The following is a 27,362-nucleotide window of genomic DNA, read 5'->3' on the forward strand; positions in this document are numbered from 1 at the left end:
GGGGGGGGGGCAAAAATGGGGATTTTAGGGCCGCTAAAAGTGGTTTCGAGCGTCCCCAAAAAAGGGAAAATCTGGGGGGACCCCAAAAATGAGGGAAAAGGGGTTTCAAGGTGCCCCCCCAAAAAGCGCTATTTTTCCCCAAAAAAATAGGGTTTTGGGGGAGTTTTGGGGGAACCCCAAAAAAGAGTTTCGAGGTGCCCCAAAAAAGCGCTATATTCCCCCAAAAATAGGGTTTTGGGGGAGTTTTGGGGGAACCCCAAAAATGAGGGGTTCCCCCAGAAAAAGGTGGTTTCAAGGTGCCCCAAAAATGCACTATATCCCCCCCAAAAATAGGGTTTTGGGGGAAACCCCAAAAAGAGAGTTTCGAGGCTGCCCCAAAAAAGCAATATATCCCCCAAAAAATAGGGTTTTGGGGGAGTTTTGGGGAAACCCCAAAAAAGAGTTTCGAGGTGCCCCAAAAAAGCAATATATCCCCCCAAAAATAGGGTTTCGGGGGAGTTTTGGGGAAACCCCAAAAATGAGTTTCGAGGTGCCCCGAAAAATCGTGATATCCCCCCCCAAAAATAGGGTTTTGGGGGAGTTTTGGGGAACCCCAAAAAAAGAGTTTCGAGGTGCCCCAAAAAAGCAATATATCCCCCCAAAAATAGGGTTTTGGGGGAGTTTTGGGGAACCCCAAAAAAGAGTTTCGAGGTGCCCCAAAAAGCACTATATTCCCCCAAAAATAGGGTTTTGGGGGAGTTTTGGGGGAACCCCAAAAATGAGTTTCAAGGTCCCCCAAAAAAGCATGATATCCCCCCAAAATTAGGGTTTTGGGGGAGTTTTGGGGGAACCCCAAAAAAAGAGTTTCAAGGTCCCCCAAAAAAGCATGATATCCCCCCAAAATTAGGGTTTCGGGGGAGTTTTGGGGGGAAACCCCAAAAATGAGTTTCAAGGTGCCCCAAAAAATGCTATATTCCCCCAAAAATAGGGTTTTGGGGGAGTTTTGCGGGGAACCCCCAAAAAGAGTTTTGAGGTGCCCCAAAAAAGCGCTATATTCCCCCAAAAATAGGGTTTTGGGGGACTTTTGGGGAAACCCCAAAAAAGAGTTTCAAGGTGCCCCAAAAAAGCGTGATTTCCCCCCAAAAATAGGGTTTTGGGGTAGTCTTGGGGAGCCCCCAAAAAAAAGAGTTTCAAGGGCGCCCCCAAAATTTTGGGGTTGAGGGGTCCAAAAATTGGGGTCAAACGTCCCCAAAAAGGTGTTTTCAGCCCCCCCCCCCCAAAAAAAAAAGGTTTCGAGGTTGCCCAAAAACGCGGTTTTTAGGGGTCCAAATGGGAGTTTCGAGGCTCCCCCCCAAAAAAAAGGCGGGAAAAGGGATTTTCGAGGGACCTTTTTTTTTTTTAATTTTGAGGGGCTCCCCCCCCAAAAAAGGGGAGATTTTGGGGACCCCAAAATTCGCTTTTTTTTTTGGGGGGGGGGGTGCTCCGGGGCCCCCCCCCTAAAAAAAACCCCAAAAAATCCGTTTCGAGGCCCCCCCAAAAGTGGATTTTTTTTGTAGGGGGGGGTGGAGCTTGGGGGGTCCCCCCCCCCAATTATTTTGGGGGGGGGTCCCCGGGGGGGGGTCCCCGGGGGCCCCCCCATAGGGCACCCACGCGCCGGGCTCCCAAGCCCCCTTGCGGCACCCCCGCCCCCTGGGGGGGGGGGGGGAGGGAGGGGAGGGGGAGGGGGGAGGGGAGGGGGGAGCGGGGGGGGGAGGATCCAGGAGCCGGGGGCTGCGGCGAGGAGGAGGCGAGGAGGAGAGAGGTGGGCACTGGGGGGCACTGGGGGGCACTGGGAGGGCACTGGGGGGCAGTGGGGGGCAGTGGGGGGAACTGGGAGGGCACTGGGGGGCAGTGGGGGGCAACTGGGAGGGCACTGGGAGGCACTGGGGGGCAACTGGGAGGCACTGGGAGGCAGTGGGAGTGTACTGGGGGACACTGGGGGGCAACTGGGAGGCACTGGGAGGCAGTGGGGGTGTACTGGGGGACACTGGGGGGCACTGGGAGGCACTGGGGGGCACTGGGAGGCACTGGGGGAACTGGGAGGCAACTGGGAGGCACTGGGAGGCAGTGGGGGTGTACTGGGGGACACTGGGGGACAACTGGGAGGCACTGGGAGGGCACTGGGGGGCACTGGGGGGAACTGGGAGGGCACTGGGAGGCACTGGGAATCACTGGGAGGCACTGGGAGGCAGAGAGGTTGTACTGGGGGGCACTGGGAGTCACTGGGGGGCAACTGGGAGGGCACTGGGGGGCACTGGGTCACACCGGGGGACACTGGGAGGGCACTGGGCGGCACTGGGGGGCAACTGGGAGGCACTAGGAGGCAGTGGGGGTGTATTGGGGGAACTGGGAGGCACTGGGGGGAACTGGGAGGCATAGGTGGACACTGGGTCACACTGGCGGGCAACTGGGAGGGCACCGGGGGACACTGGGTCACACTGGGGGGTAACTGGAAGGGCACTGGGGGCACTGGGAGGGCACTGGGAGGCACTGGGGGGGCACTGGGGGAACTGGGCAGCAACTGGAGGCACTGGGCAGCAACTGGGAGGCACTGGGAGTCACTGGGGGCACTGGGAAGAAACTGAGAGGCACTGGGTCACACTGGGAGGCACTGGGGGGCAACTGGGACTCACTGGGAGGCACTGGGGGGCAACTGAGAGGCACCATGGGGGCACTGGGGGGCACTGGGAGTTACTGGGGGGAACTGGGAGGGCACTGAGTCAAACTGGGGGGCAACTGGGACGCACCATGAGGGCACTGGGGGGAACTGGGAGGCACTGGGGGGCAACTGGGAGGCACTGGGAGAGGGCGGGGGGGGGGGGCGGCACTGGGGTATTTTGGGGGTATTTGGGGGAAATTGGGGGAATTTTGGGGGGGGGGGGGGTTCAGGGGGATTTAAGCAGGGGCATTTTGGGGTGGTTTTGGGGCATTTTTGGAGGTTGTTCTGGGGGCATTTTGGGGCATTTTGGGGGTATTTGGGGGCATTTTGGGGTATTTTGGGGTATTTGGGGGCATTTTGGTGATGTTTTGGGGTATTTGGGGGGAATAGAAGGGGGGTGCATTTAGAGAAGGGAGGTTCATTTTGGGAGTGGTTTTGGGAGCATTTGGGGTGTTTGGGGGATGTTTTGGAGCATTTGGGCGTTTTGGGGTATTTTTGGGGTTGTTTTGAGAGGTGGGGAGCATGTTTTAGGAGTGTTCAGGGGATTTCGGGTCATTTGGGGTGGTTTTGGGGTATTTGGGGTGTTTGGGGATGTTTTGGGGGAATTGGGGGCATTTTTGGGAGTGTTCAGGGGATTTAGGGTCATTTTTGGGGTGGTTTTTGGGCATTTTGGGGTTGTTCTGGGGCATTTTGGGGTATTTTGGGGTTGTTTGGGGTATTTGGGGGCATTTTGGGGATATTTTGGATATTTTGGAGGGAATTGGGGGCATTTTTGGGGGGGTTCAGGGGATTTAGGGTCATTTTGGGGTGGTTTTGGGGCATTTTGGGGTTGTTTTGGGGTATTTTGGGGCATTTTGGGGGCATTTTGGGGTATTTTGGGGCATTTTTGGGGGTCTCAGAGCAGTTTTTGCCCCCCCCTCCAGCACAAGCCAGCCCTATAGGTTCTATACAGCCCCCTCTAGCGGCACCTATAGCCCCCCCCCAACCCTATAGGGAGCTCCTTCCCCACCCACCCCTATAGCCGCCTGCCTACGGCCTCCCTATAGCCCCCCACGGCCCTATAGGCTCCTGCCGTACGGCGCCATATAGCTTCTGCAGCTCCTCGGGCACCTATAGATCTATAGGCTCTAACCCCACAGCCTCTCCTCCCCCTCTGCATACGGTGTTTACCCTATGGACACGGGGGCCGTATAGCCACGGGGCACCTATAGAGCACATTGCCCCTCTCTGCACACCCTATGAAGGACGTATAGGGCGCCTATAGGATCAGCTGAAGCCGTTACGTGGGGCTGTATAGATTTGTGTAGGAGCTCCGGGAAATCTATACGTCCCTTTACCCACACCCCTCTATACGTACTCGTATAGGTGCCGTACATATAGGATTATGGCCCATACTGTGCCATATTTACATTATATATAGTGTTTCTGTGTATATACGTGCACATATATACACGTATAGGGGCAGTGGTCCAATGCATACATAAATATATACGTTCATCTATATGTAAATGCACTTATACATGTAATAGAGGAACATATATATACGTTCACAGGGAATCTATACTGCACCTCATTTGATTCGTGACCATATACGTGTCTATATGGGTGTGTATAGGGTGCGAGCCCATGTACCCCGGTGAACACACACCTATATAAACGTATAGGTGCGTGTGACTATATAGGGGACCGCGTGTACTTGTACACCTATACGTCCACACGCACGTACACGTGAGCACGTGTTTCTATAGGGGGCCATATATACATAAGCGGGGGCGTATACGTGCCCGTGAGCTACGTTATGGACATAGGGGCACGTATGGAGGCGCACGGTGTAGGGGGGTCTCTGTACGTGCTATATACATCCCCATACGTGCCCCTGTGTGCAGATCGGGGCCTATACGTGTGCACGCGTCTACGTATACACCAAGCCAGGCATCTATAGGGTCCCTATAGCACCTATAGGGTCATCAGAAGGGCCCCTATAGGGTCATCGGTAGGGCCCCTATAGCACCTATAGGGCCGTCGGCAGGGCCCCTGTAGGGCCATCGGGGGGGGGAGGAGCCCCTATAGCACCTATAGGGCCATGGGGGGGTGGGGGGGGGGGACCCTATAGGGCCGTCGGGGGGCCCCTATAGCGCCCCATAGGTCCCTATAGGTGCTCCCATAGGCGCCGCCTGGCCGACCCCGGGGGAGAGGCCGCCGCAGGATCCGGCCCGAGGTGCGTGTCGTCGCGTGTCACCACATGTCGTGGCGTGTCGCGATGCGTCGTGGCGTGTCGTCACGTGTCACGACATGCAGCGTGTCGTCACGTGTCGTGGCGTGTCGTCGTATGTCACGACATGTTGTAGCGTGTCGTGATGTGTCGTGGTGTTGTCGTGTGTCGTGACATGTCGTAGCGTGGCGTGATATGTCATGGTGTGTTGTCGCGTGTCACGACATGCAGCACGTCGTCACGTGTCATGGCGTGTATGTCACATGTCATACATGTCGTAGCATGTCACGATAGGTCACGATGTGCGTCACGACGTGTCGTAGCATGTTGTGATGTGCCACGGCGTGTTGTCGCATGTCACAACGCGTCGTAGTATGTCGTGATATATTGTTATGTGTTGTCACGTGTCGCGACATGTAGCATGTCACGATGTGTCCCGATGTCGTGTGTCACATGTCGTAGCGTGTCATGGTGCCGTCGCATGTCACGACATGTCGTAGCGTGTCGTGGTGTGTCATGGCGTGTTATCACATGTCACGACATGTCGCGTGTCGTGGTGTGTCATGATGATGTCACGTGTCACGACATGTCGTCACGTCGTTGTATGTCGTGGTGTGTCGTCACATGTCGTATGTCATGACATGACGTCACGTGTCGGGGGGGGTGATGCCCCCCCCCCCCAGCTGCCGTTTCCCATCAGCCACAGCTGGGGGAGGGGGGGGCGCATTCCAGCAGTGCATTGTGGGAGCAGGTGCTGGGGGGGTGGGGGCACTGGGGGCCCTCCCGCTGCTCCCAGTTCCCTCCCAGTGCTCCCAGTCCCCTCCCAGCCCCCTCCCAGTCCTCCCAGTTCCCTCCCAGTGCCCCTCCCAGTGCCCCCAGGCCCCTCCCAAAGCCCCCAGGCCCCCCTCCCAGTGCTCCCAGCCCCCTCCCAGTCCCCTCCCAGCCCCCTCCCAGTGCTCCCAGTCCCCTCCCAGCCCCCTCCCAGTCCTCCCAGTTCCCTCCCAGTGCCCCTCCCAGTGCCCCCCAGGCCCCTCCCAAAGCCCCCAGCCCCCCCTCCCAGTGCTCCCAGCCCCCTCCCAGTCCCCTCCCAGCCCCCTCCAGTGCTCCCAGTCCCCTCCCAGTCCTCCCAGTCTCCTCCCAGTCCCCCTCCCATTGCTCCCAGTGCACTCCCAGCCCCCTCCCAGCGCACCCATCCCCTCTCCCTGTGCTCCCAATTCCCTCCCAGCCCCCTCCCAGTCCCCTCCCAGCTCCCTCCCAGTGCTCCCAGTCCCCTCCCAGTCCTCCTAGTTCCCTCCCAGTGCCCCTCCCAGTGCCCCCAAGCCCCTCCCAAAGCCCCCAGTCCCCCTCCCAGTGCTCCCAGTCCCCTCCCAGCCCCCCTCCCAGCCCCCTCCCAGTGCTCCCAGCCCCCCTCCCAGTCCTCCCAGTCCTCCCAGTCCCCTCCCAGCCCCCTCCCATTGCTCCCAGTGCCCCCCCCCAGTGTCCCCAGCCCCCCTCCCAGTGCTCCCAGTGACCCCAGTTGTCCCCACCCAGGTGCCAGGGCCATGGGGGGCCTCCCGCTGCCCCTCCCCCTCCTGCTGCTGGCGGCGGGGGCCCGGGCGGGGGCCGGGCTGCACCTGGACCTGGGTGAGACCCCGGCCCTATAGGGGCCATAGGGGGCTATAGGGGGCTATAGGGGCCACGGGGGGCTATAGGGGGCGTGGGGGCGCTGGGCCCTATGGGGTGTATGGGGTCGGGGGGGGTGTAGGGGTGGGAGGGGGTCCCGTGGGCTGTGGGTCCCCTATAGGGGTATATAGGGGCGTTACGGGCTCTGGGTCCCCTATAGGGTGTATAGGGGCTCTGTGTGCCGCGGGTCCCCTATAGCGCCCATATGGGATGGGAGGGCTGTAGGGGGTGGGTAGGGGGTACACGGGGTTGTAGGTCCCCCTATAGGGTCCCTATAGGGTGGGAGAACTATAGGGGGTGGGTGGGGGGTTACAGGGGGCTGTGGGTCCCATATATAGGGTCCCTATAGGGTGGAAGGACTATAGGGGGTGAGTAGGGGGTACAGGGGGTTGTGGGTCCCCTATAGGGCCCCTATAGGGTGGGAGGGCTCTAGGGGGCGGGTAGGGGGTACAGGGGGCTGTGGTTCCCCTATAGGGACCCTATAGGGCGGGAGGGCTCCAGGGGGGCTATAGGGGCACCGTGGGACCCACGCAGGGCAGGAGCCCTGTGGAGCTGGCGGTCTATAGGGGACGTGTAAGTCGTATATAGGGGCCGCGTGGGTGTCCCCTCTGACCGTCGTGCGCGTGTCCCTCTGTCCCCAACGTCCCTCTGTCCCCTATGTCCCCATATGTCCCCATACGCCCCTGTATCCCCTATGTCCCCCATATGTCCCCATGTCCCCTGTACGTCCCCGTGTCCCTATGTCCCCTATACGTCCCCGTGTCCCCCCACATCCACATGTCCCCTATGTCCCCCCTACGTCCCCATATGTCCCCCGTGTCCCCTATGTCCCCCTTATGTCCCCATGTCCCCTATACATCCCTGTGTCCCCTATGTCCCCTATACGTCCCCATGTCCCCCCCACATCCCCATGTCTCCTATGTCCCCCGTGTACCCTCTGTCCCCATACGTCCCCGTGTCCCCTATATGTCCCCGTGTCCCCTATGTCTCCCATACGTCCCCGTGTCCCCTATGTCCCCCATACGTCCCCGTCTCCCTATACGTCCCCGTGTCCCCTATGTCCCCTATACGACCCCATGTCCCCTCTGTCCCCAACGTCCCCGTGTCCCCCCACATCCCCATGTCCCCTATGTCCCCCCTACGTCCCTATATGTCCCCCCTACGTCCCCATATGTCCCCCGTGTCCCCCATGTCCCCCATACGTCCCCTATACGTCCCCTATACGTCCCCTATACGTCCCCCAGGCCGCTGCCGCTTCGCGCTGGGCATGGAGGACGGCTCCATCCCCGACAGCCGCCTCTCGGCCTCCAGCGCCTGGTCCGACTCCACCGCCGCCCGCCACGGCCGGTGAGCCCAGTATGCACCAGTACAACCCAGTACGGCCCGGCGCCCCGCATAGCGGCCCCTCCCCGTTGTCCCCATTTTGTCCCCAATGTCCCCGTGGGGTCCCCAGTGTCACCGCGGGGTCCCCGTCCCGGAGCTGGCGCTGCTCACCATAGCCAGGGAGCCCCAGTATGGACCAGTATGGACCAGTGCCCACACCCAGCACTGCCCCGTGATGCCCTGGGTGTCCCCATGTCCCTCTGTCCCCCTGGGAATCTCCCTGTCCCCAGGTGTCCCCATGTCCCCAGGTGACCCCACAATGTCCCCATGTCCCCAGGTGTCCCCGTGTCCCCGGGTGACCCCACGTCCCCAAGATGTCCCCGTACCCCCCGCATGTCCCCCATCCCTGGTGTCCCCAAGGTGTCCCCATGTCCCCCACGTGTCCCCAACCCCGATGTCCCCAAGACGTCCCCGTGTCCCCAAGACGTCCCCATCCCCGGTGTCCCCATTCCCCAGGACATCCCCATGTGCCCCCAACCCCGATGTCCCCAAGACGTCCCCGTGTCCCCAAGATGTCCCCATCCCTGGTGTCCCCATTCCCCTCGGACATCCCCACGTGTCCCCATCCCCGATGTCCCCAAGACGTCCCCGTGTCCCCAAGACGTCCCCGTGTCCCCAAGATGTCCCCATCCCCGGTGTCCCCATTCCCCTAGGACATCCCCACGTGTCCCATCCCCAATGTCCCCAAGAGGTCCCCAAGTCCCCACATGTCCCCAATCCCCCGTGTCCCCATGTCCCCCAGGGTGTCCCCATGTCCCCCACGTGTCCCCAACCCCGATGTCCCCAAGACGTCCCCGTGTCCCCAAGACGTCCCCATCCCCGGTGTCCCCATTCCCCCAGGACATCCCCATGTGCCCCCAACCCCAATGTCCCCAAGACGTCCCCGTGTCCCCAAGATGTCCCCATCCCCAGTGTCCCCATTCCCCTAGGACATCCCCACGTGTCCCCAACCCCGATGTCCCCAAGACGTCCCCCGTGTCCCCAGGCTGGGCCGCAGCGACGGGGACGGCGCGTGGTGCCCCGCGGGCCCAGTGTTCCCGGCCGAGGAGGAGTTCCTGGAGGTGGACCTGGGCCGCCTGCACCTGGTGACACTGGTGGGGACACAGGGACGCCACGCGGGGGGACACGGCCGGGAGTTCGCCCGCGCCTACCGCCTGCGCTACAGCCGCGACCGGCGCCGCTGGCTGCGATGGCGCGACCGCTGGGGCACCGAGGTGACACTGGGGACATCGGGGACATTGGGGACATCGGGGACATTGGGGACGTCGGGGACATCGGGGACGTCGGGGACATCGGGGACGTTGGGGACATTGGGGACACTGAGGACACCGTGGGGATGTGGGTGGCACGGGGGGACCTTGGGGATGTGGGGGTGGGGAGGTGACACGGGGGAACTTGGGGACACTCTGAGGGCACCATGGGGACCTTGGGGACAGCCTGGGGACCTTGGGGACACCCTCAGGGTCTTAGGGACACCCTGGGGACCTTGGGGACACCTTTGGGATTTGGGGACACCTTGGGGATTTGGGGACACATTGGGGCATTTGGGGGATTCTGGGGACACCTCAAGGGTCTTGGGGATATATTGTGGCTTTGGGGACATTTTGGGGACCTTGGGGACACCACTGGGATTTGGGGACACCTTGGGGGTCTTGGGGACACCTTGGGGGTCTTGGGGACACCACTGGGGTTTGGGAACACCTTTGGGATTTGGGGACACCTTTGGGATTTGGGGACACATTGGGGCGTTCGGGGGATTTTGGGGCCACCATGGGGGCCTTGGGGCCACCTTTGGGATTTTGGGGCCACCTCGGGGGTCTTGCGGCCACCTCGGGGCCCTTGTGGCCACCTCGGGGACCTTGTGGCCGCCGTTGCCGCAGGAGATCGGGGGCAACGAGGACCCGGCGGGGGTGGTGCTGAAGGACCTGGCCCCCCCCCCGGTGGCGCGGGCGCTGCGCGTCTACCCCCGGGCCCCCCGTGCCATGAGCGTCTGCCTGCGCCTCGAGCTCTACGGCTGCCCCTGGGACGGTCAGTGCCACCGCGTCACCCCGTGTCACCTCGGGTCACCTCGGGTCACCCCATGTCACCTCGTGTCACCCCGTGTCACCTCGGGTCACCCCGGGTCACCTGGGGCCACCTCGGGTCACCCGTGCCACTCTGGGTCACCCTGGGCCACCCTGTGTCACCTCAGGTCACCTCGGGTCACCCCGTGTCACCTCATGTCACCTCGGGTCACCCGTGCCACCCTGGGTCACCCTGGGCCACCCTGTGTCACCTCGGGTCACCTCGGGTCACCCTGTGTCACCTCATGTCACCTGGGTCACCCCAGGTCACCCCATGTCACCCCATGCCACCCTGGGTCACCCTGGGACACCCTGTGTCACCTCGGGTCACCTCATGTCACCTCGGGTCACCCCATGTCACCCTGGGTCACCTCGAGTCACCTTGTGTCACCCCATGTCACCCCGTGTCACCTTGTGTCACCTCATGTCACCCCGGGTCACCCCGGGTTAGCTCAGGTCACCTCGGAGCACCTCATGTCACCTCATGTCACCTCGGGTCACCCCAGGTCACCCCATGTCACCCCATGTCACCCGCGCCACCCTGGGTCACCCTGTGTCACCTCGGGTCACCTCATGTCACCTCGGGTCACCCCATGTCACCCCATGTCACCCTGGGTCACCTCGTGTCATCCTGGGTCACCCCATGTCACCCCGTGTCAACTTGTGTCACCCCATGTCACCTCGGGTCACCCCATGCCACCCTGGGTCACCTCACGTCACCTCAGGTCACCCTGTGTCACTTCAGGTCACCACATGTCACCTTGTGTCACCCCAGCTTACCTCAGGTCACCCTGGGTCACCCCATGTCACCTCGTGTCACCCTGTGTCACCTCAGGTCACCCTGGGTCACCCTGGGTCACCCTGTGTCACCTCGGGTCACCCTGGGTCACCCCATGTCACCCTGGGTCACCTCAGGTCACTGTGGGTCCCTCAGGTCACCCCGGGTCACCCTGTGTCACCCTGGGTCACCTCGTGTCACCTCATGTCACCCTGGGTCACCTCATGTCACCTCAGGTCACCCCGGGTCACCCTGGGTCACCCTGTATCATGTCGTGTCACCCTGTGTCACCCCATGTCACCCTGGGTCACCTCAGGTCACCTTGGGTCACCCCAGGTCACCTCGTGCCACCCCGAGACCCCCTGTGTCACCCTGTGTCACCCGGGTCACCTCGGGCCACCCCGGGCCACCCTGTGTCACCTCGGGTCACCTTGGGTCACCTGGGGTCACCCCTTGTCACCCTGTGTCACCCTACACCACCCGATGTCACCCCATGCCACCCCACGCCACCCGATGCCACCCCCTCCCCCCATGTCCCCCCACCCCGCTGGGTGTCCCCAGGGCTCCCCTGTCCCCGTGTCCCCACCCCCCCGCCCCCGTGGTGGCCCCGCGGTGACGTGTCCCCGTCCCCAGCCGGGCTCCTGTCCTACACGGCGCCGCGGGGACACGTCATGGCCCTCGGCCCCGCGCCCGTCGTCCTCAACGACTCCACCTACGACGGTGACAGCGCCGGCCCGTGAGTCCCTAAATGTCCCCAAATGTCCCCAGGGACCCCCCACTCCCACCCCGGTCCCATAAGTCTGGCCCCAAAGCGGCCCCAAAGCGGCCCCAAAGTGCCCCTGGGTCCCCTCCGGGTGTCCCGAGTGGTCCTCAAGTTGTCCCCAGTGTCCCCAAATTGTCCCCAAGTGTCCCCAAATTGTCCCCAAGGGTCCCCAAGCCATCCTCCAGTGTCCCCAAAACATCCTCAAGGGTCCCCAAACCATCCCCAGTGTCCCTAAATTGTCCCCAAGGGGCCCCCAGTACATCCCCAGTGTCCCTAGATTGTCCCCAGGTGTCCCCAAATTGTCCCCAAGTGTCCCCAAACTGTTCCCAAGTGTCCTCAGCCAGCCTTGGCTAACCCAAGGTGTCCCTAAACCATCCCCAGTGTCCCCAAACTGCCCCCAAATGTCCCCAAACCATCCCCCAAGTGTCCCCAAACTGTCCCCAAGCAGGCTTCAACTGGGTGGGATGGGGGCACCCCCACATTGGGTGCCCCTGGCGGGGTCCCCAGATGTCCCTTTTGGGGTTCCAATGGGTGGGATGGGGTCACCCCCATCTGGGTGTCCTTTGTGGGGCCCCCAAATGTCCCTGGTGGGGTCCCCAAGCGTCCCTTTTGGGGTCCCAATGGGTGTTATGGGGTCACCCCCATATCTGGGTGTCCCTTTCGGGGTCCCCGAATGTCCCTTTTGGGGTCCCAATGGGTGGGATGGGGTCACCCCTGTTCCCAGGTATCCTTTTTGGGGTCCCCAAATGTCCCTGCTGGAGTCCCAACGGGTGTTATGGGGTCACCCCCATATCCGGGTGTCCCTCTTGGGGTCCCATCGGGTGTCAGGGGGGGTCTCCCCGACCCGGGGGTGCCCTGGGGGTGACGGGGGTGCCCCCCCCGGTGTCCCCAGGCTGCTTTTTGGGGGGCTGGGGCAGCTGGCGGACGGGGTGCTGGGGCTGGACGACTTCGCCCGCAGCCGCGAGCGGCGCTTGTGGCCCGGCTACGACTACGTGGGCTGGCGGCGGCCCCCCGGCCCCCGGCCCCGCCTGGAGCTCGAGTTCGAGTTCGAGCGGCCCCGAGCCTTCCGCGCCATGCAGGTGCCCCGCAGCATGCTGGGAGGGTGGAGCGGGGGCGGGATTAGGGGGTGGGGGGCGGGATTAGGGCGGGGGGTGGTGGGATTAGGGCTGGGGGGGTGGGATTGGGGTGGGAGGTGATGGGATTAGGGTGATGGTGGGGCAGGGGGCGGTGGGATTGGGGTGAGGGGGTGGGATTAGGGTGGGAGGTGGGGGGATTAGGGTGATGGGATTGGGGTGAGGAGGTGGGATTGGGAGGGGAGCGGGATTGGGGTGATGGTGGGGCACGGGATGGTGGGATTGGGGCGGGAAGGGGTGGGATTAGGGTGATGGTAGGGCAGTGGATGACGGGATGGGGATGACGGTGGGAAGGGGTGGTGGGATTGGGGGCTGGGGGGGTGGGATTGGGGTGATGGTGGGGCAGGGGATGGTGGGACTGGGGTGGGAGGTGGGATTGGAGCTGGAGGGGTGGGATTGGGACAGGAGACAATGGGATTGGGGCAGGAATTATGGGATTGGGGCAGGAGATGATGGGATTAGGGCAGTGGACAATGGGATCGGGGCCACGGCGACGCGGGCAGCGGTGATCCAGGGGATTACGGGACCAACGGCAGTGGTGTTCCTGGGGGAGGTGGGACCAATGGGTGCCCCAGGTCCTCACGGGGGACCCCCCCCGGGTGCCCCCGGGACCCCATGGGACCCCCCCGGGGACCTGACGGCCCCCCCCCCCCCCCACCTTGGGTGCCCCCAGGTGCACTGCAACAACATGCAGGCGCGGGGGGTGAGCGTCTTCGCCGAGGTGGCATGCCGCTTCAAGCGCAGCCTGGCCGCCCCCTGGGACCCCACCCCGGCCACCCACAGCCCGGGGGGGGGCCCTCAGGGACCCCCGGGCCCGCTCGGTCACCGTCCCCCTGGGGGGGCGCCAGGCCCGCTTCATCCAGTGCCACTTCTTCTTCGCCGGGGAGTGGATGCTCTTCAGCGAGATCTCCTTCGTCTCGGGTGGGTCCTCGGCGCGCGGGGTGGGGCCTGAGGAGATGCCGGGGGGGGGGCTGGGGGTAATCCCAGCGGGGTGTGGGGTGGCAGGGTGGACGGTGGGGTCAATGGGGGGACAATGGGGTCGTTGGGTGGACAGTGGGGTCATTGGTTGGGTGGTGGGGTCACTGGTTGGATTATGGGGTCACTGGTTGGACAATAGGGTCACTGGTTGGATTATGGGGTCATTGGTTGGGTGGTGGGGTCACTGGTTGGATTATGGGGTCATTGGTTGGGTGGTGGGGTCATTGGTTGGTCAATGGGGTCATTGGTTGGACAGTAGGGTCATTGGTTGGGTGGCGGGGTCACTGGTTGGATTATGGGGTCATTGGTTGGGTGGTGGGGACATTGGTGGGATGATGGGGACATTGGTGAGATGATGAGGTCATTGGGTGGGCGGTGGGGTCATCGGTTGGATTATGGGGTGGTTGGCTGGGTAATGGGGTGGTTGGTTGGGTTTTGGGGTCATTGGTTGGGTGATGGGGTCTTTGGTTGGGTGGTGGGGTCACTGGTTGGATTATGGGGTGGTTGGTTGGGTGGTGGGCATGTTGGGTGGGTGGTGGGGTCGTTGGTTGGGTGGTGGGTGGTGGGGATGTTGGGTGGGTGGTGGGGTCGTTGGTTGGGTGGTCGGGTCATTGGTTGGACAAGGGGGTCATTGGTTGGTCAATGGGGTCATCGGTTGAGGTTTTGGGGTCATTGGTTGGGTGTTGGGGTCATCGGTTGGGCGATGAGGTCATTGGTTGGGTTTTGGGGTCATCGGTTGGGTTTTGGGGTCATCGGTTGGGTGTTGGGGTCCTTGGTTGGATGGTGGGTCATTGGTTGGCCGTTGGGTGTTGGCCAATGAGAAGACCGATTGCTCAATGACTCGGGGGTCCCGGCCACGCCCCCCCCATTGCCCCCCCCCCCGTTGACGTCCCGTGGGGCTCTCCTCCCGCAGAGGTGGTGGAGGAGGGGCTGGGCGCCAGCGGGTGGCCCCCGGCCGCCCCCCCGGACCCCTCCCTGGAGAACGGGGGCGTCCCGGAGGACCCCTGGGACACGGCCACCAACGGCACCACCCCAGGTAGGGCGGGGCTTGAGGGGGCGGGGCTTAAATGGGCGGGGATTAAGGGATTAAGGGGGTGGGATTAAGGGGGTGGGGATTAAGGGGGTGGGGATTGGGGATTAAATGGGTGGGGATTAATGGGGCAGGGATTAAGGGGGGTGGGGATAAGGGGGTGGGGATTAAGGGGGTGGGGACTAAAGGGGTGGGGATTAAAGGGGTGGGGATTAAGGGGGTGGGGATTAAGGGGGTGGGGATTAAGGGGTGGGGGTTAAGGGTGGTGGGGATTAAAGGGATGGGGATTAAGGAGGCGTGGCTCTGGTGTGGCCCCGCCCACCGCCCCCTCCCGCAGGGGTCCCCGGGGAGCCCAGGGCAGGCCAACCGGTGGCCAAGGCCGACCACAGCCCCGCCTCCATCCTGATTGGCTGCCTGGTGGCCATCATCCTGCTCCTATTGGCCGTCATCATCCTCATCCTCTGGCGGCAGCACTGGAGGAAGATCCTGGGGAAGGTGAGCGGGGTGGGGGGGGGGAATGGGGCAAACTGGGAGCACCCCCCCCAGTACCAGAGGGGTACTGGGAGGGACTGGGAGGGACCGGTGGGCAACTGGAGGCGGCACCCGTAGGCGCAGCGGCGCCCCTCGGAGGACGAGCTGCGGGTGCAGCTCTCGGTGCCCGGTGACACCGTGGTCATCAACAACGCCACGGGGGCGGGCCGGGGACCCCCCGCTACGAGCGCATCCCCCCCGGGCAGGGGAGTACCAGGAGCCCACGCGGCCGGCGCCGCCCCCGGCGCCCCCGGGCATGGTGAGGAGGAGGAGGAGGGTGAGGGTGGGGGGGGGGGGGTGGAGGAAGGGTGGGGGGAGGTGGTGGGGAGGTGGGAGGATGGTGGGGAGATGGTGGGGAAGTGGTGGGGAGGTGGTGGGGAGATGGGGAGATGGTGGGGAGATGGTGGGGAGGTGGATGGGGAGATGGGGAGATGGTGGGGAGATGGTGGGGAGATGGTGGGGAGATGGTGGGGTGGTGGGGAGGTGGTGGGGAGAAGGTGGGAAGATGGGAGGATGGATGGGGAGATGGTGGGGAGGTGGGGAGGATGGAGGGGAGATGGTGGGGAGGTGGGAGGGTGGATGGGGAGGTGGTGGGATGGATGGTGGGGAGGTGGGAGGATGGATGGGGAGATGGTGGGATGGGGAGATGGTGGGAGATGGGAGGATGGGTGGGGAGATGGTGGAGAGGTGGGAAGATGGGGAGATGGGGAGATGGTGGGGAGATGGTGGGATGGATGGGAAGATGGTGGGATGGATGGGGAGATGGTGGGGAGATGGTGGGATGAGTGGGGAGATGGCGGGGAGGTGGGAGGATGGGTAGGGAGATGGATGTTGGGATGGGGAGATGGTGGGGAGGTGGGAGGATGGATGGGGAGATGGTGGGGAGATGGTGGGGAGATGGTGAGGTGGGAGGATGGATGGGGAGATGGTGGGAGGGACGGGGAGATGGGAGGATGGATGGGGAGATGGTGGAGAGATGGGAGGATGGGTGGGGAGATGGTGGGGAGATGGGAGGATGGGTGGGGAGATGGTGGGCTGGTGGGGAGATGGTGGGCTGGTGGGAGGATGGGTGGGGAGAGGATGGGTGGGGAGATGGGAGGATGGGTGGGGAGATGGGAGGATGGTGGGGGAGATGGTGGGGACGTGGGAGGGAGATGGGAGGATGGGTGGGGAGAGGTGGAAGGATGGATGGGGAGATGGTGGGATGGATGGTGGGGAGGTGGGAGGATGGTGGGGAGATGGTGGGATGGGTGGGGAGATGGGGAGATGGTGGGGAGGTGGGAGGGATGGACAGGGAGATGGTGGGGAGATGGTGGGGAGGTTGGTGGAGAGGTGGGAGGATGGATGGGGAGATGGTGGGATGGATGGTGGGGAGATGGGAGGATGGTGGGGAGGTGGTGGGGAGGTGGGAGGATGGGTGGGGAGATGGATGATGGGATGGGGAGATGGTGGGAGATAGGGAGATGGTGGGGAGGTGGTGGAGAGATGGTGGGGAAATGGAGGGAGGGAGGGAGGGAGAGAAGGGGAGAGGGAGGGATGGGGAGATGGGTGGGGAGCTGGAGGGAGCCCCCGGAGACAGACGGGCAGAGCAGGGGAGAGACGGCGGGAGGGAGGGGAGAGGGGGGAGAGGGAGGGAGACCACGGGGGGAGGGAAGGAAGAGAAGGAGGGGAGGGGTGAGGGAGGGGAGAGGGAGAGGGAGGGAGGGAGAGGGACAGGATGGCCCCGCCCCCTCACCTGGCCACGCCCCCTCACCTGGCCCCGCCCCCTGCAGCGCCCCTGGCCAACCCGGCCTATCGCCTGCTGCTGGCCACCTACGCCCAGCCAATGGGAGGCCTCGCCCGCGCCCCGCCCGACGGGGCCAAGCCAATCAACACGGACGGTAAGGGAGGGGAGGAATCCACGCCCCCTTTCGGCCCCCGCCCACCTCCGCGGCTGGCCACGCCCCCTTCCGGGGGAAGCCCCGCCCACTCTGACCCCCCCCCCCCTTACAGGAATGGGCGGGGCCGGGGCCTACGCCGAGGCTGACGTCACCGGAGGCTCCGCCTACTCCCTGGCTGGCCCCGCCCCCGGCCCCGCCCCCAGCCCCACCCTCCCCGCCTTCCCCCGCCGCCGCCTGCGCTTCCGGGAGAAGCTGGGGGAGGGGCAGTTCGGAGAGGTAAGCCACGCCCCCCCGCAAGCCACGCCCCCACGGAGGCCACGCCCCACGGAGGCCACGCCCCCCACGCCGAGGCCACGCCCCCACACCGAGGCCACGCCCCCACGCCGAGGCCACGCCCCCCTGAGGCCCCGCCCCCCCCCCCAGGTGCTGCTGTGCGAGGTGGAGGACCCCCAGGCGCTGCCCCCCTCGCCCGCCCCCCGACCTGCCCCGGGGGCGCCCCCTGCTGGTGGCCGTCAAGGTGCTGCGCCCCGACGCCACCAAGAACGCCAGGTGGGGGGGGGGGGGGGGGGGCACGGGGGGGGGACATGGGGGGGCATGGGGGGGGGGGGGGGGGCATGGTGGGGGCATGGGGGGGGCACCCCCGGGGGGCGGGGGGTGATGTGGGGGGGCTATGGGGAGAGTAATGGGGGGGGTGGGGGGGGTGGGTGGGGGGTGAGGGGGGGCAATGGGGGGGATGGGGGGATAATGGGGGGGTAATTGGGGTAATGGGGGGTAACTGGGGGTAATGGGGGGTAAGGGGGGGTAATTTTGGGGTAATGGGGGGATAATTAGGCAAAATAGGGGGTAATTGGGGGGTAAGGGGGTAATGGGGAGGTAATTGGGGGTAATGGGGGGTAATTAGGCAAAATGGGGGGTAATGGGGGGGGTAAGGGGGGTAATGGGGAGGTAATTGGGGGTAATGGGGGTAATTAGGCAAAATGGGGGGTAAGGGGGGAAAGGGGGGGTAATGGGGAGGTAATGGGGGGTAATGGGGGGTAATTAGGCAAAATGGGGGGTAATGGGGGGGGAAAGGGGGGGGTAATGGGGAGGTAATTGGGGGTAATGGGGGGTAATTAGGCAAAATGGGGGGTAAGGGGGAGTAAGGGGGGGTAATGGGGAGTAGTGGGGGGGGTAATGGGAGGGTAATGGGGGGTAATTAGGGAGGTAATGGGGGGTAATGGGGGTTTAAATGGGGTAATGGGGGGGTAACTGGGAGTAATGGGGGGTAATTAGGCAAAATGGGGGGTAATTGGGGGTAATGGGGGGGTAATGGGGGGTAATTTGGGGGTAATGGGGGGGATAATTAGGCAAAATAGGGGGGTAAGGGGGGGTAAGGGGGGGGGTAATGGGGAGGTAATTGGGGGGTAATGGGGGGTAATTAGGCAAAATGGGGGGTAAGGGGGGGGTAATGGGGGGTAATGGGGAGGTAATTTGGGGGTAATGGGGGGATAATTAGGCAAAATGGGGGGTAAGGGGGAGTAAGGGGGGTAATGGGGAGTAGTGGGGGGTAATGGGAGGGGAATGGGGGGTAATGGGGGGTAATGGGGAGTAGTGGGGGTTTAAATGGGGTAATGGGGGGGTAACTGGGAGTAATGGGGGGTAATTAGGCAAAATGGGGGGTAATTGGGGGTAATGGGGGGGTAAGGGGGGTAATTTGGGGGTAATGGGGGGATAATTAGGCAAAATAGGGGGTAATTGGGGGGTAAGGGGGGTAATGGGGAGTAGTGGGGGGTAATGGGAGGGGAATGGGGGGTAATGGGGGGGTAATGGGGAGTAGTGGGGGTTTAAATGGGGTAATGGGGGGGTAACTGGGGGTAATGGGGGGTAATTAGGCAAAATGGGGGGTAATTGGGGGTAACGGGGGGGGGGGTAAGGGGGGGGGTAATTTGGGGGTACTGGGGGGATAATTAGGCAAAATAGGGGGTAATTGGGGGGTAAGGGGGGTAATGGGGAGTAGTGGGGGGGGGGTAATGGGAGGGGAATGGGGGGTAATGGGGGGGTACATGGGGAGTAGTGGGGGTTTAAATGGGGTAATGGGGGGTAACTGGGGGTAATGGGGGGTAATTAGGCAAAATGGGGGGTAATGGGGGGAAAGGGGGGCAATGGGGGGGCAATGGGGGTTATGGGGAGTAATGGGGGGGCAATGGGGGGGCAATGGGGGGGTAATGGGGGGTAATTGGGGTATAATGGGGGAGTAATGGGGAGTAATGGGGTACGATGGGGGGTTAAGGGGGCTAATGGGGGGGTAATGGGGTGTAATGGGGGTAATGGGGTGCAAGGGGTGTAATTGGGGGTAATGGGGGGTAATGGGGTGCATTGGGGGAGCTATGGGGGGGTAATGGGGGCTAACTGGGGGGTAATGGGGGAAAGGGGGGTAATTGGGGGTAATGGGGTGCAATGGGGGGCTAATGGGGGGCTAATGGGGTGAAATGGGGGGCTAATGGGGTGAAATGGGGGGTAAAGGGGGTAATGGGGGAGTAATGGGGTGTAAGGGGGGGTAATGGGGTGTAATGGGGGGGTAATGGGGGTGAAATGGGGGTGCAAGAGGGGGTAATGGTGAAGTGATGGGGGAAATGGGGGTAATGGGGGGGTAATGGGGTGTGGGGGGTAATGGGGTGTAGGGGGGGGTAATGGGGCGTAAGTGGGGTAATGGAGGGGCAATTGGGGGCAAGGGGGGAATGGGGGGAAATGGGGGTAATGGGGTGCATGGGGGGGGGTAATGGGGTGTAAGGGGGGTAATGGGGTGTAGGGGGTAATGGGGAGTAATGGGGGTAATGGGGGGTAATGGGATGCAATGGGGGGGTATTGGGGTGCAAGGGGTGCAATGGGGGGTGAAATAGGGGGGATACCAGGTGGAAGGGGGTCTCACCACCCCCCCCGGGGTCCCCGGTGGGCGCAGGCGGGACTTCCTGCAGGAGGCGCGCACCCTGGGGCGCCTGCGGGACCCCAACATCGTGCGGCTGCTGGGGGTGTGCGCGGGGGCGGGGCCGCTCTGCATCATCACCGAGTACATGGAGCACGGCGACCTGCACCAGTTCCTGGGGGGCCCCGCGGCCCCGCCCTCAGGTGGGACACGCCCCCTCGCAGACCACGCCCCCTACTGGGGCCACGCCCCTTATAAGCCACGCCCCCCCAGACCGCGCCCCCTCCCGGCTCCCACCCCCCTACGGTGCCGCCCCGCTGGGTGCTGCCCCTTTAAATCCAGCCACGCCCCTTCCCTTTAGCCACGCCCCCCTCCCTTTAGCCACGCCCCCTCCCTTTAGCCACGCCCCCTCCCTTTAGCCACGCCCCTTCCCTTTAGCCACGCCCCTTCCCTTTAGCCACGCCCCTCCCTTTAGCCACGCCCCTTCCCTTTAGCCACGCCCCCTCCCTTTAGCCACGCCTCCTTCACTTTAGCCACGCCCCCTCCCTTTAGCCACGCCTCCTTCCTTTAGCCACGCCCCTTCCCTTTAGCCACGCCCCCTCCCTTTAGCCACGCCCCCTCCCTTTAGCCACGCCTCCTTCACTTTAGCCACGCCCCTTCCCTTTAGCCACGCCCTCCTTTAGCCACGCCCCTTCCCTTTAGCCACGCCCTCCCTTTAGCCACGCCTCCTTCACTTTAGCCACGCCCCTTTCCGTAAGCCCCTCCCCCTTCACTTTAGCCCCTCCCCTTCCCTTTACACCCCAACCCTTTGGCTCCTCCCCTCCCTTTAGCCCCGCCCCCTTTACTTTAGCCCCGCCCCCTTTACTTTAGCCCCACCCCTTTACTTTAGCCCCACCCCCTTTACTTTGGCCCCGCCCCCTTTACTTTAGCCCCGCCCCTTTACTTTAGCCCCTCCCCCTTTACTTTAGCCCCGCCCCCTTTGTTTTAGCCCCGCCCCCTTTACTTTAGCCCCTCCCCCTTTACTTTAGCCCCTCCCCTTTACTTTAGCCCCGCCCCCTTTACTCTAGCCCCACTCCCCTTCCCTTCAGCCCCTCCCCATCCCCACACCCCCATTCCCCGTAACCCCGCCCCTCCACGACCCCGCCCTCTCTGGCCACGCCCCTCCCTGACCCCACCCTTCCTGACCACGCCCCCTCATTGACCACGCCCCCTCTGACCACGCCCATCCCTGACCTCCTCCCTCCTTTACCCCTCCCTCCCGGGCCCCCTCCCTCCCTTACCACGCCCCCATTGACCACACCCCTCCAACCACGCCCCCATGGCCCCTCCCCTTTGACCACGCCCCCATTAGCCCCTCCCACCTCTGACCACGCCCCCGTTGACCACGCCCCCTCCGACTACACCTCTCCCTGACCCCTCTCCTTCCCTTACCGTACCCCCCATTGACCACACCCCCTCCAACCACGCCCCCCAATGACCCCTCCCCCTTTGACCACGCCCCCATTAGCCCCTCCCACACTCTGACCACGCCCCCGTTAACCACGCCCCCTCCGACTACACCTCTCTCTGACCCCTCTCCTTCCCTTACCGTACCCCCCATTGACCACACCCCCTCCAACCACGCCCCCAATGGCCCCTCCCTTTGACCACGCCCCCATTAGCCCCTCCCACCTCTGACCACGCCCCCCATTGACCACACCCAAGTGACCACACCCCCATGTGACCACACCCCCTCCGGCTACACACCTCTCCCCTGACCCCTCCCTCCCTTACCCTACCCCCCATTGACCACACCCCCTCCAACCACGCCCCCAATGGCCCCTCCCCTTTGACCACGCCCACATTAGCCCCTCCCACCTCTGACCACGCCCCCCATTGACCACACCCACGTGACCACACCCCCGTGTGACCACTCCACCTCCGACTATGCCTCTCCCGGACCCCTTCCCTCCCTTACCGTTCCCCCCATTGACCACATCCCCTCCAACCATGCCCCCAATGGCCCCTCCCCCTTTGACCACGCCCCCATTAGCCCCTCCCACCTCTGACCACGCCCCCCATTGACCACACCCACGTGACCACACCCCCATGTGACCACACCCCCTCTGGCTACACCTCACCCTGACCACCCTCCGTCCCTTACCCTACCCCCCATTGACCACACCCCCTCTAACCACACCCCAATGACCCCTCCCCCTTTGACCACGCCCACGTTAGCCCCTCCCACCTCTCACCACGCCCCCCCTTTGGCCCAGCCTGGGCACCCTGCTCCACGTCGGGGCGCAGATCGCCTCGGGGATGCGCTTCCTGGCGGGGCTCAACTTCGTGCACCGCGACCTGGCCACGCGCAACTGCCTGGTGGGCGACGGCTTCACCGTCAAGGTGGCCGACTTCGGCATGAGCCGCCACCTCTACGCCGCCGACTACTACCGCGTGCGCGGCCGCGCCTGCTGCCCATCCGCTGGATGGCCTGGGAGTGCATCCTGATGGTAGCGGGCTGTGGGAAGGGTCAACGGGGGGCGGGAGGGGGGCGAGGGGGGAGTTTGGGAAGAGTTAAGGGGGTTTCGGGGAGGACTGGGTAGGGTGGAGGGGGTTTTGGGGTAGGTAATGGGGGTTAGGGTGACGTTGGGTAGAGTTAAGGGGATTTCGAGGAAGATAACGGGGGTTTGGGCAGAGTTAAGGGGATTTGGGGGTAGACAATGGGGGTTAGGGTAACTTTGGGAAGAGTTAAGGGGGTTTCGGGGAGGATTGGGTAGAGTTAAGGGGTTTTGGGGTAGGTAATGGGGGTTAGGGTGACGTTGGGTAGAGTTAAGGGGATTTCGGGGAAGATAACGGGGGTTTGGGTGGGATCGGGCAGAGTTAAGGGGATTTGGGGGAAGATAACGGGGGTTGGGGCAGAGTTAAGGGGATTTGGGGAAGATAATGGGAGTTTGTTTGGGATTGGGCAGAGTTAAGGGGATTTGGGGGAAGATAACGGGGGGTTGGGGCAGAGTTAAGGGGATCTGGGGGAAGATAACGGGGGTTGGGGCAGAGCTAAGGGGATTTGGGGGAAGATAACGGGGGTTGGGGCAGAGTTAAGGGGATTTGTGGGGGGATTGGGTAGAGTTAAGGGGATTTGGGGGCAGATAATGGGGGCCAGGGTGGCTTGGGAAGGGTTATTGGGGTGCGGGAGGGGGGCGAGGGGAGTTTGGGAAGAGTTAAGGGGGTTTCGGGGAGGATTGGGTAGGGTGGAGGGGGTTTTGGGGTAGGTAACGGGGGTTAGGGTGACGTTGGGTAGAGTTAAGGGGATTTGGGGGAAGATAACGGGGGTTGGGGCAGAGTTAAGGGGATTTGGGGGTAGACAATGGGGGTTAGGGTAACTTTGGGAAGAGTTAAGGGGTTTTGGGGAGGATTGGGTAGAGTTAAGGGGATTTGGGGGAAGATAACGGGGGTTGGGGCAGACTTAAGGGGATTTGGGGGAAGGTAACAGGGGTTTGGGTGGGATTTGGGAAGAGTTAAGGGGATTTGGGGACAGATAACAGGGGTTGGGGGCAGAGTTAAGGGGATTTGGGGGACGATAAAGGGGGTTGGGGTGGGATTAGGGAAGGGTTAAGGGGGCTTGGGGACAGATAATGGGGGTTTGGGGCAGAGTTAAGGGGATTTGGGGGAAGATAACGGGGGTTTGGGTGGGATTGGGCAGAGTTAAGGGGATTTGGGGGCAGATAATGGGGGCCGGGGTGGCTTGGGAAGGGTTAATGGGGTGCGGGAGGGGGCAAGGGGGAGTTTGGGAAGAGTTAAGGGGGTTTCGGGGAGGATTGGGTAGGGTGGAGGGGGTTTTGGGGTAGGTAACGGGGGTTAGGGTGACGTTGGGTAGAGTTAAGGGGATTTCGAGGAAGATAACGGGGGTTTGGGCAGAGTTAAGGGGATTTGGGGGTAGACAATGGGGGTTAGGGTAACTTTGGGAAGAGTTAAGGGGGTTTCGGGGAGGATTGGGTAGAGTTAAGGGGATTTCGGGGTAGATAATGGGAGTTAGGGTAACTTTGGGAAGAGTTAAGGGGGTTTGGGGGCAGATAATGGGGGTTAGGGTAACTTTGGGCAGAGTGAAGGGGATTTGGGGCCAGATAACAGGATTTGGGGCAGGACTGGGCAGAGTGAAGGGGATTTGGGGCCAGATAACGGGATTTGGGTCCGGCTTGGGCAGATTGAAGGGGATTTGGGGCCAGATAACGGGATTTGGGGCAGGGCTGGGCAGAGTGAAGGGGATTTGGGGCCAGATAACGGGATTTGGGTCCAGCTTGGGCAGAGTGAAGGGGATTTGGGGCCAGATAACGGGATTTGGGGCAGGACTGGGCAGAGTTAAGGGGATTTGGGGCCAGATAACGGGATTTGGGTCCGGCTTGGGCAGAGTGAAGGGGATTTGGGGCCAGATAACGGGATTTGGGGCAGGACTGGGCAGAGTGAAGGGGATTTGGGGCCAGATAACGGGGATTTGGGTCCGGCTTGGGCAGAGCGAAGGGGATTTGGGAGCACGGAAGTACCTGGGACATTTTGGGCGCAGTTAAGGGGATTTAGGGGGAACCGTGACCCAACCGGGCGGAGCTCGGCGAATTTTGGCTGCGGCTCGGGGATTGGCTGCCGGGGGGGGGGGGGGGGCGGGGCTTGGGTGGGCGTGTCCGGGGGGGGGGCGTGTCCACGTTTGTCCCCGCCCCCTTTCCAGGGGACCTTCACCCCGGCCAGCGACGCCTGGGCTTTCGGGGTGACGCTGTGGGAGGTGCTGACGCGGTGCCGCGAGCAGCCCTACGGGCGCCTGAGCGACGAGCAGGTCATCGCCAACGCGCCGGGCACCACTTCCGCGCCCAGGGCCGCCAGGTGGGCGCTGGGAGGCGCTGGGAGGGGACTGGGGGGCTGGGAGGGACTGGGAGGCACTGGGAGGGACTGGGAGGGGAGGGGCTGGGAGGGGACTGGGAGGGACTGGGAGGGGACTGGGGGGAGGCTGGGAGGGACTGGGAGGGGACTGGGAGGCACTGGGAGGGACTGGGAGGCACTGGGAGGGACTGGGAGGAGGCTGGAGGGCACTGGGAGGGACTGGGAGGAGGCTGGGAGGCACTGGGAGGGGACTGGGAGGGATTGGGAGGGGGCTGGAGGGCACTGGGAGGGATTGGGAGGAGGCTGGAGGGCACTGGGAGGGGACTGGGAGGCACTGGGAGGGACTGGGAGGAGGCTGGAGGGCACTGGGAGGGACTGGGAGGAGGCTGGGAGGCACTGGGAGGGGACTGGGAGGGATTGGGAGGAGGCTGGAGGGCACTGGGAGGGATTGGGAGGAGGCTGGAAGGCACTGGGAGGGGACTGGGAGGGATTGGGAGGGGGCTGGAGGGCACTGGGAGGGACTGGGAGGAGGCTGGAGGGCACTGGGAGGCACTGGGAGGAGGCTGGAAGGGCACTGGGAGGGATTGGGAGGAGGCTGGGAGGCACTGGGAGGGACTGGGAGGAGGCTGGAGGGCACTGGGAGGGCACTTGGAGAGACTGGGAGGAGGCTGGGAGGCGCTGGGAGGGACTGGGAGGAGGCTGGGAGGATGATGGAGGTCACTGGGAGGACTCTGGGGGGAACGAAGGGCTACTGGGAGGGACTGGGAAGCAACTGGGAGGGACTGGGAAGCAACTGGGGCATACCGGGAGGGCACCGGGAGCCCCCGGAATTACCTCTCACGGCCTCCCCGTCCCTCCCCCATGACCCGTGACGCCCCCGGCGACCTCTGACCTCCCCCGTGACCTCTGCCCCCCCCGTGACCTCTGACCTCCCCCGTGACCTCTGACCCCCCGGTGACCTCTGACCCCCACGCTGACCTCTGACCCCCCGGTGACCTCTGACCCCCCGGTGACCTCTGCCCCCCGGTGACCTCTGACCCCCCATGCTGACCTCTGACCCCCCCCCGGTGACCTCTGACCCCCCCGGTGACCTCTGACCCCCCACGCTGACCTCTGACCCCCCCGGTGACCTCTGACCCCCTGGTGACCTCTGACCCCCCACGCTGACCTCTGACCCCCCGGTGACCTCTGACCCCCCTGGTGACCTCTGACCCCCCACACTGACCTCTGACCCCCCCGGTGACCTCTGACCCCCCCCGGTGACCTCTGACCCCCCACGCTGACCTCTGACCCCCCGGTGACCTCTGACCCCCCCGTGACCTCTGACCCCCCCGGTGACCTCTGACCCCCCCGGTGACCTCTGACCCCCCCCGGTGACCTCTGACCCCCCGGTGACCCCAGGAGTACCTGCCCCGCCCCCCCGGCTGCCCCCCGGCGCTGCACGGGGTGATGCTGCGCTGCTGGGCCCGCGACGCCGCCGACCGCCCGTCCTTCGGCCTCCTGCACCGCCTCCTGCGCGACCGCGCCGGGCTGGCCTGAGCCTCCCCGGCCTCCCCCCCGGGGCCTTCCTCCGCCCCGCCTCCTCTTCCTCCCGCCGCCTCGTCTTCCTCCGTCGGCCTCCTCTGCCTCCCGCGGCCTCGTCTTCCTCGCCTGGCCTCCCTCCCCGGCCTCCTCTTTCCTTTTGGCCTCCCTCCCCGGCCTCCTCTTCCTTGCTCGGCCTCCTCACTGGGCCTCGCCTTCTTACTTCGTCCTCTCATCATCCTCATCTGCCTCCCTCAGCCTCCTCCTCTTCCTTGCTCGGCCTCCTCCCCCAGCCTCCTCTTCCTCCCTCCTTCCTCCCTCCGCCGGCCTCCTCCTTCAGCCTCCCTCTTGCCAGCGCCCTCCTTCGTCACCATCCTCATCCCCTCGTGCTTCAGCCTCCTCCTCCTCCTTCCTCCTCCTCCTTCAGCCTCCTCCTCCTTCAGCTTCCTCCTCCTTCGGCCTCCTCCTCCTCCTTCCTCCTCCTCCTTCCTTCCTCCTCCTCCTTCAGCCTCCTCCTCCTTCAGCCTCCTCCTCCTCCATCCTCCTCCTCCATCCTCCTCCTTCCTCCTCCTCCTTCATCCTCCCGTCAGCCTCCTTCCTCCTCCTCCTCCTCCTCATCCTTCATCACCATCCTCTTCCTCCAGCCTCCATCCTCCTCCTCCTCATCCTCCTTGCTCTTCATCCTCCCCTCGGCCTCCTTCCTTCCTCCTCCTCATCCTTCATCACCATCCTCTTCCTCCAGCCTCCATCCTCCTCCTCCAGCCTCCTCCTTCATCCTCCTCCTTCATCCTCCCGTCAGCCTCCTCCCTCCTCCTCCTCCTCCTCGTCCTTCATCACCATCCTCTTCCTCCAGCCTCCATCCTCCTCCTCCAGCCTCCTCCTTCATCCTCCTCCTTCATCCTCCCGTCAGCCTCCTCCCTCCTCCTCCTCCTCCTCATCCTTCATCACCATCCTCTTCCTCCAGCCTCCTCCTCCTCGTCATCATTCTCCTTGCTCTTCATCCC

The 27,362-nt window shown here is 63.6% G+C and overlaps 1 protein-coding gene across 1 annotated transcript; it reads left to right on the top strand.

Moving 5' to 3' along the window:
* Positions 1-1,707: 1,707 nt before the first annotated feature.
* DDR1 (discoidin domain receptor tyrosine kinase 1) lies at positions 1,708-26,514 on the top strand. The gene is given in 25 exon segments (XM_066986900.1): positions 1,708-1,780; positions 4,833-4,895; positions 6,420-6,512; positions 7,796-7,898; positions 8,920-9,148; positions 9,815-9,962; positions 11,409-11,511; positions 12,431-12,617; positions 13,345-13,473; positions 13,475-13,592; positions 14,563-14,685; positions 15,017-15,174; positions 15,289-15,401; positions 15,403-15,464; positions 16,983-17,090; positions 17,203-17,366; positions 17,514-17,560; positions 17,562-17,639; positions 20,029-20,174; positions 20,177-20,195; positions 22,248-22,435; positions 22,438-22,481; positions 24,689-24,805; positions 25,432-25,459; positions 26,234-26,514. Coding segments are annotated over 23 exon segments (2,637 nt in total). The 5' UTR covers positions 1,708-1,780; positions 4,833-4,895; positions 6,420-6,430; the 3' UTR covers positions 26,377-26,514.
* The last annotated feature ends 848 nt before the right edge of the window (positions 26,515-27,362 follow it).

Source organism: Anser cygnoides, chromosome 35 (genome assembly GCF_040182565.1).
Source record: "Anser cygnoides isolate HZ-2024a breed goose chromosome 35, Taihu_goose_T2T_genome, whole genome shotgun sequence".
In the NCBI taxonomy this organism is placed as follows: domain Eukaryota; kingdom Metazoa; phylum Chordata; class Aves; order Anseriformes; family Anatidae; genus Anser; species Anser cygnoides.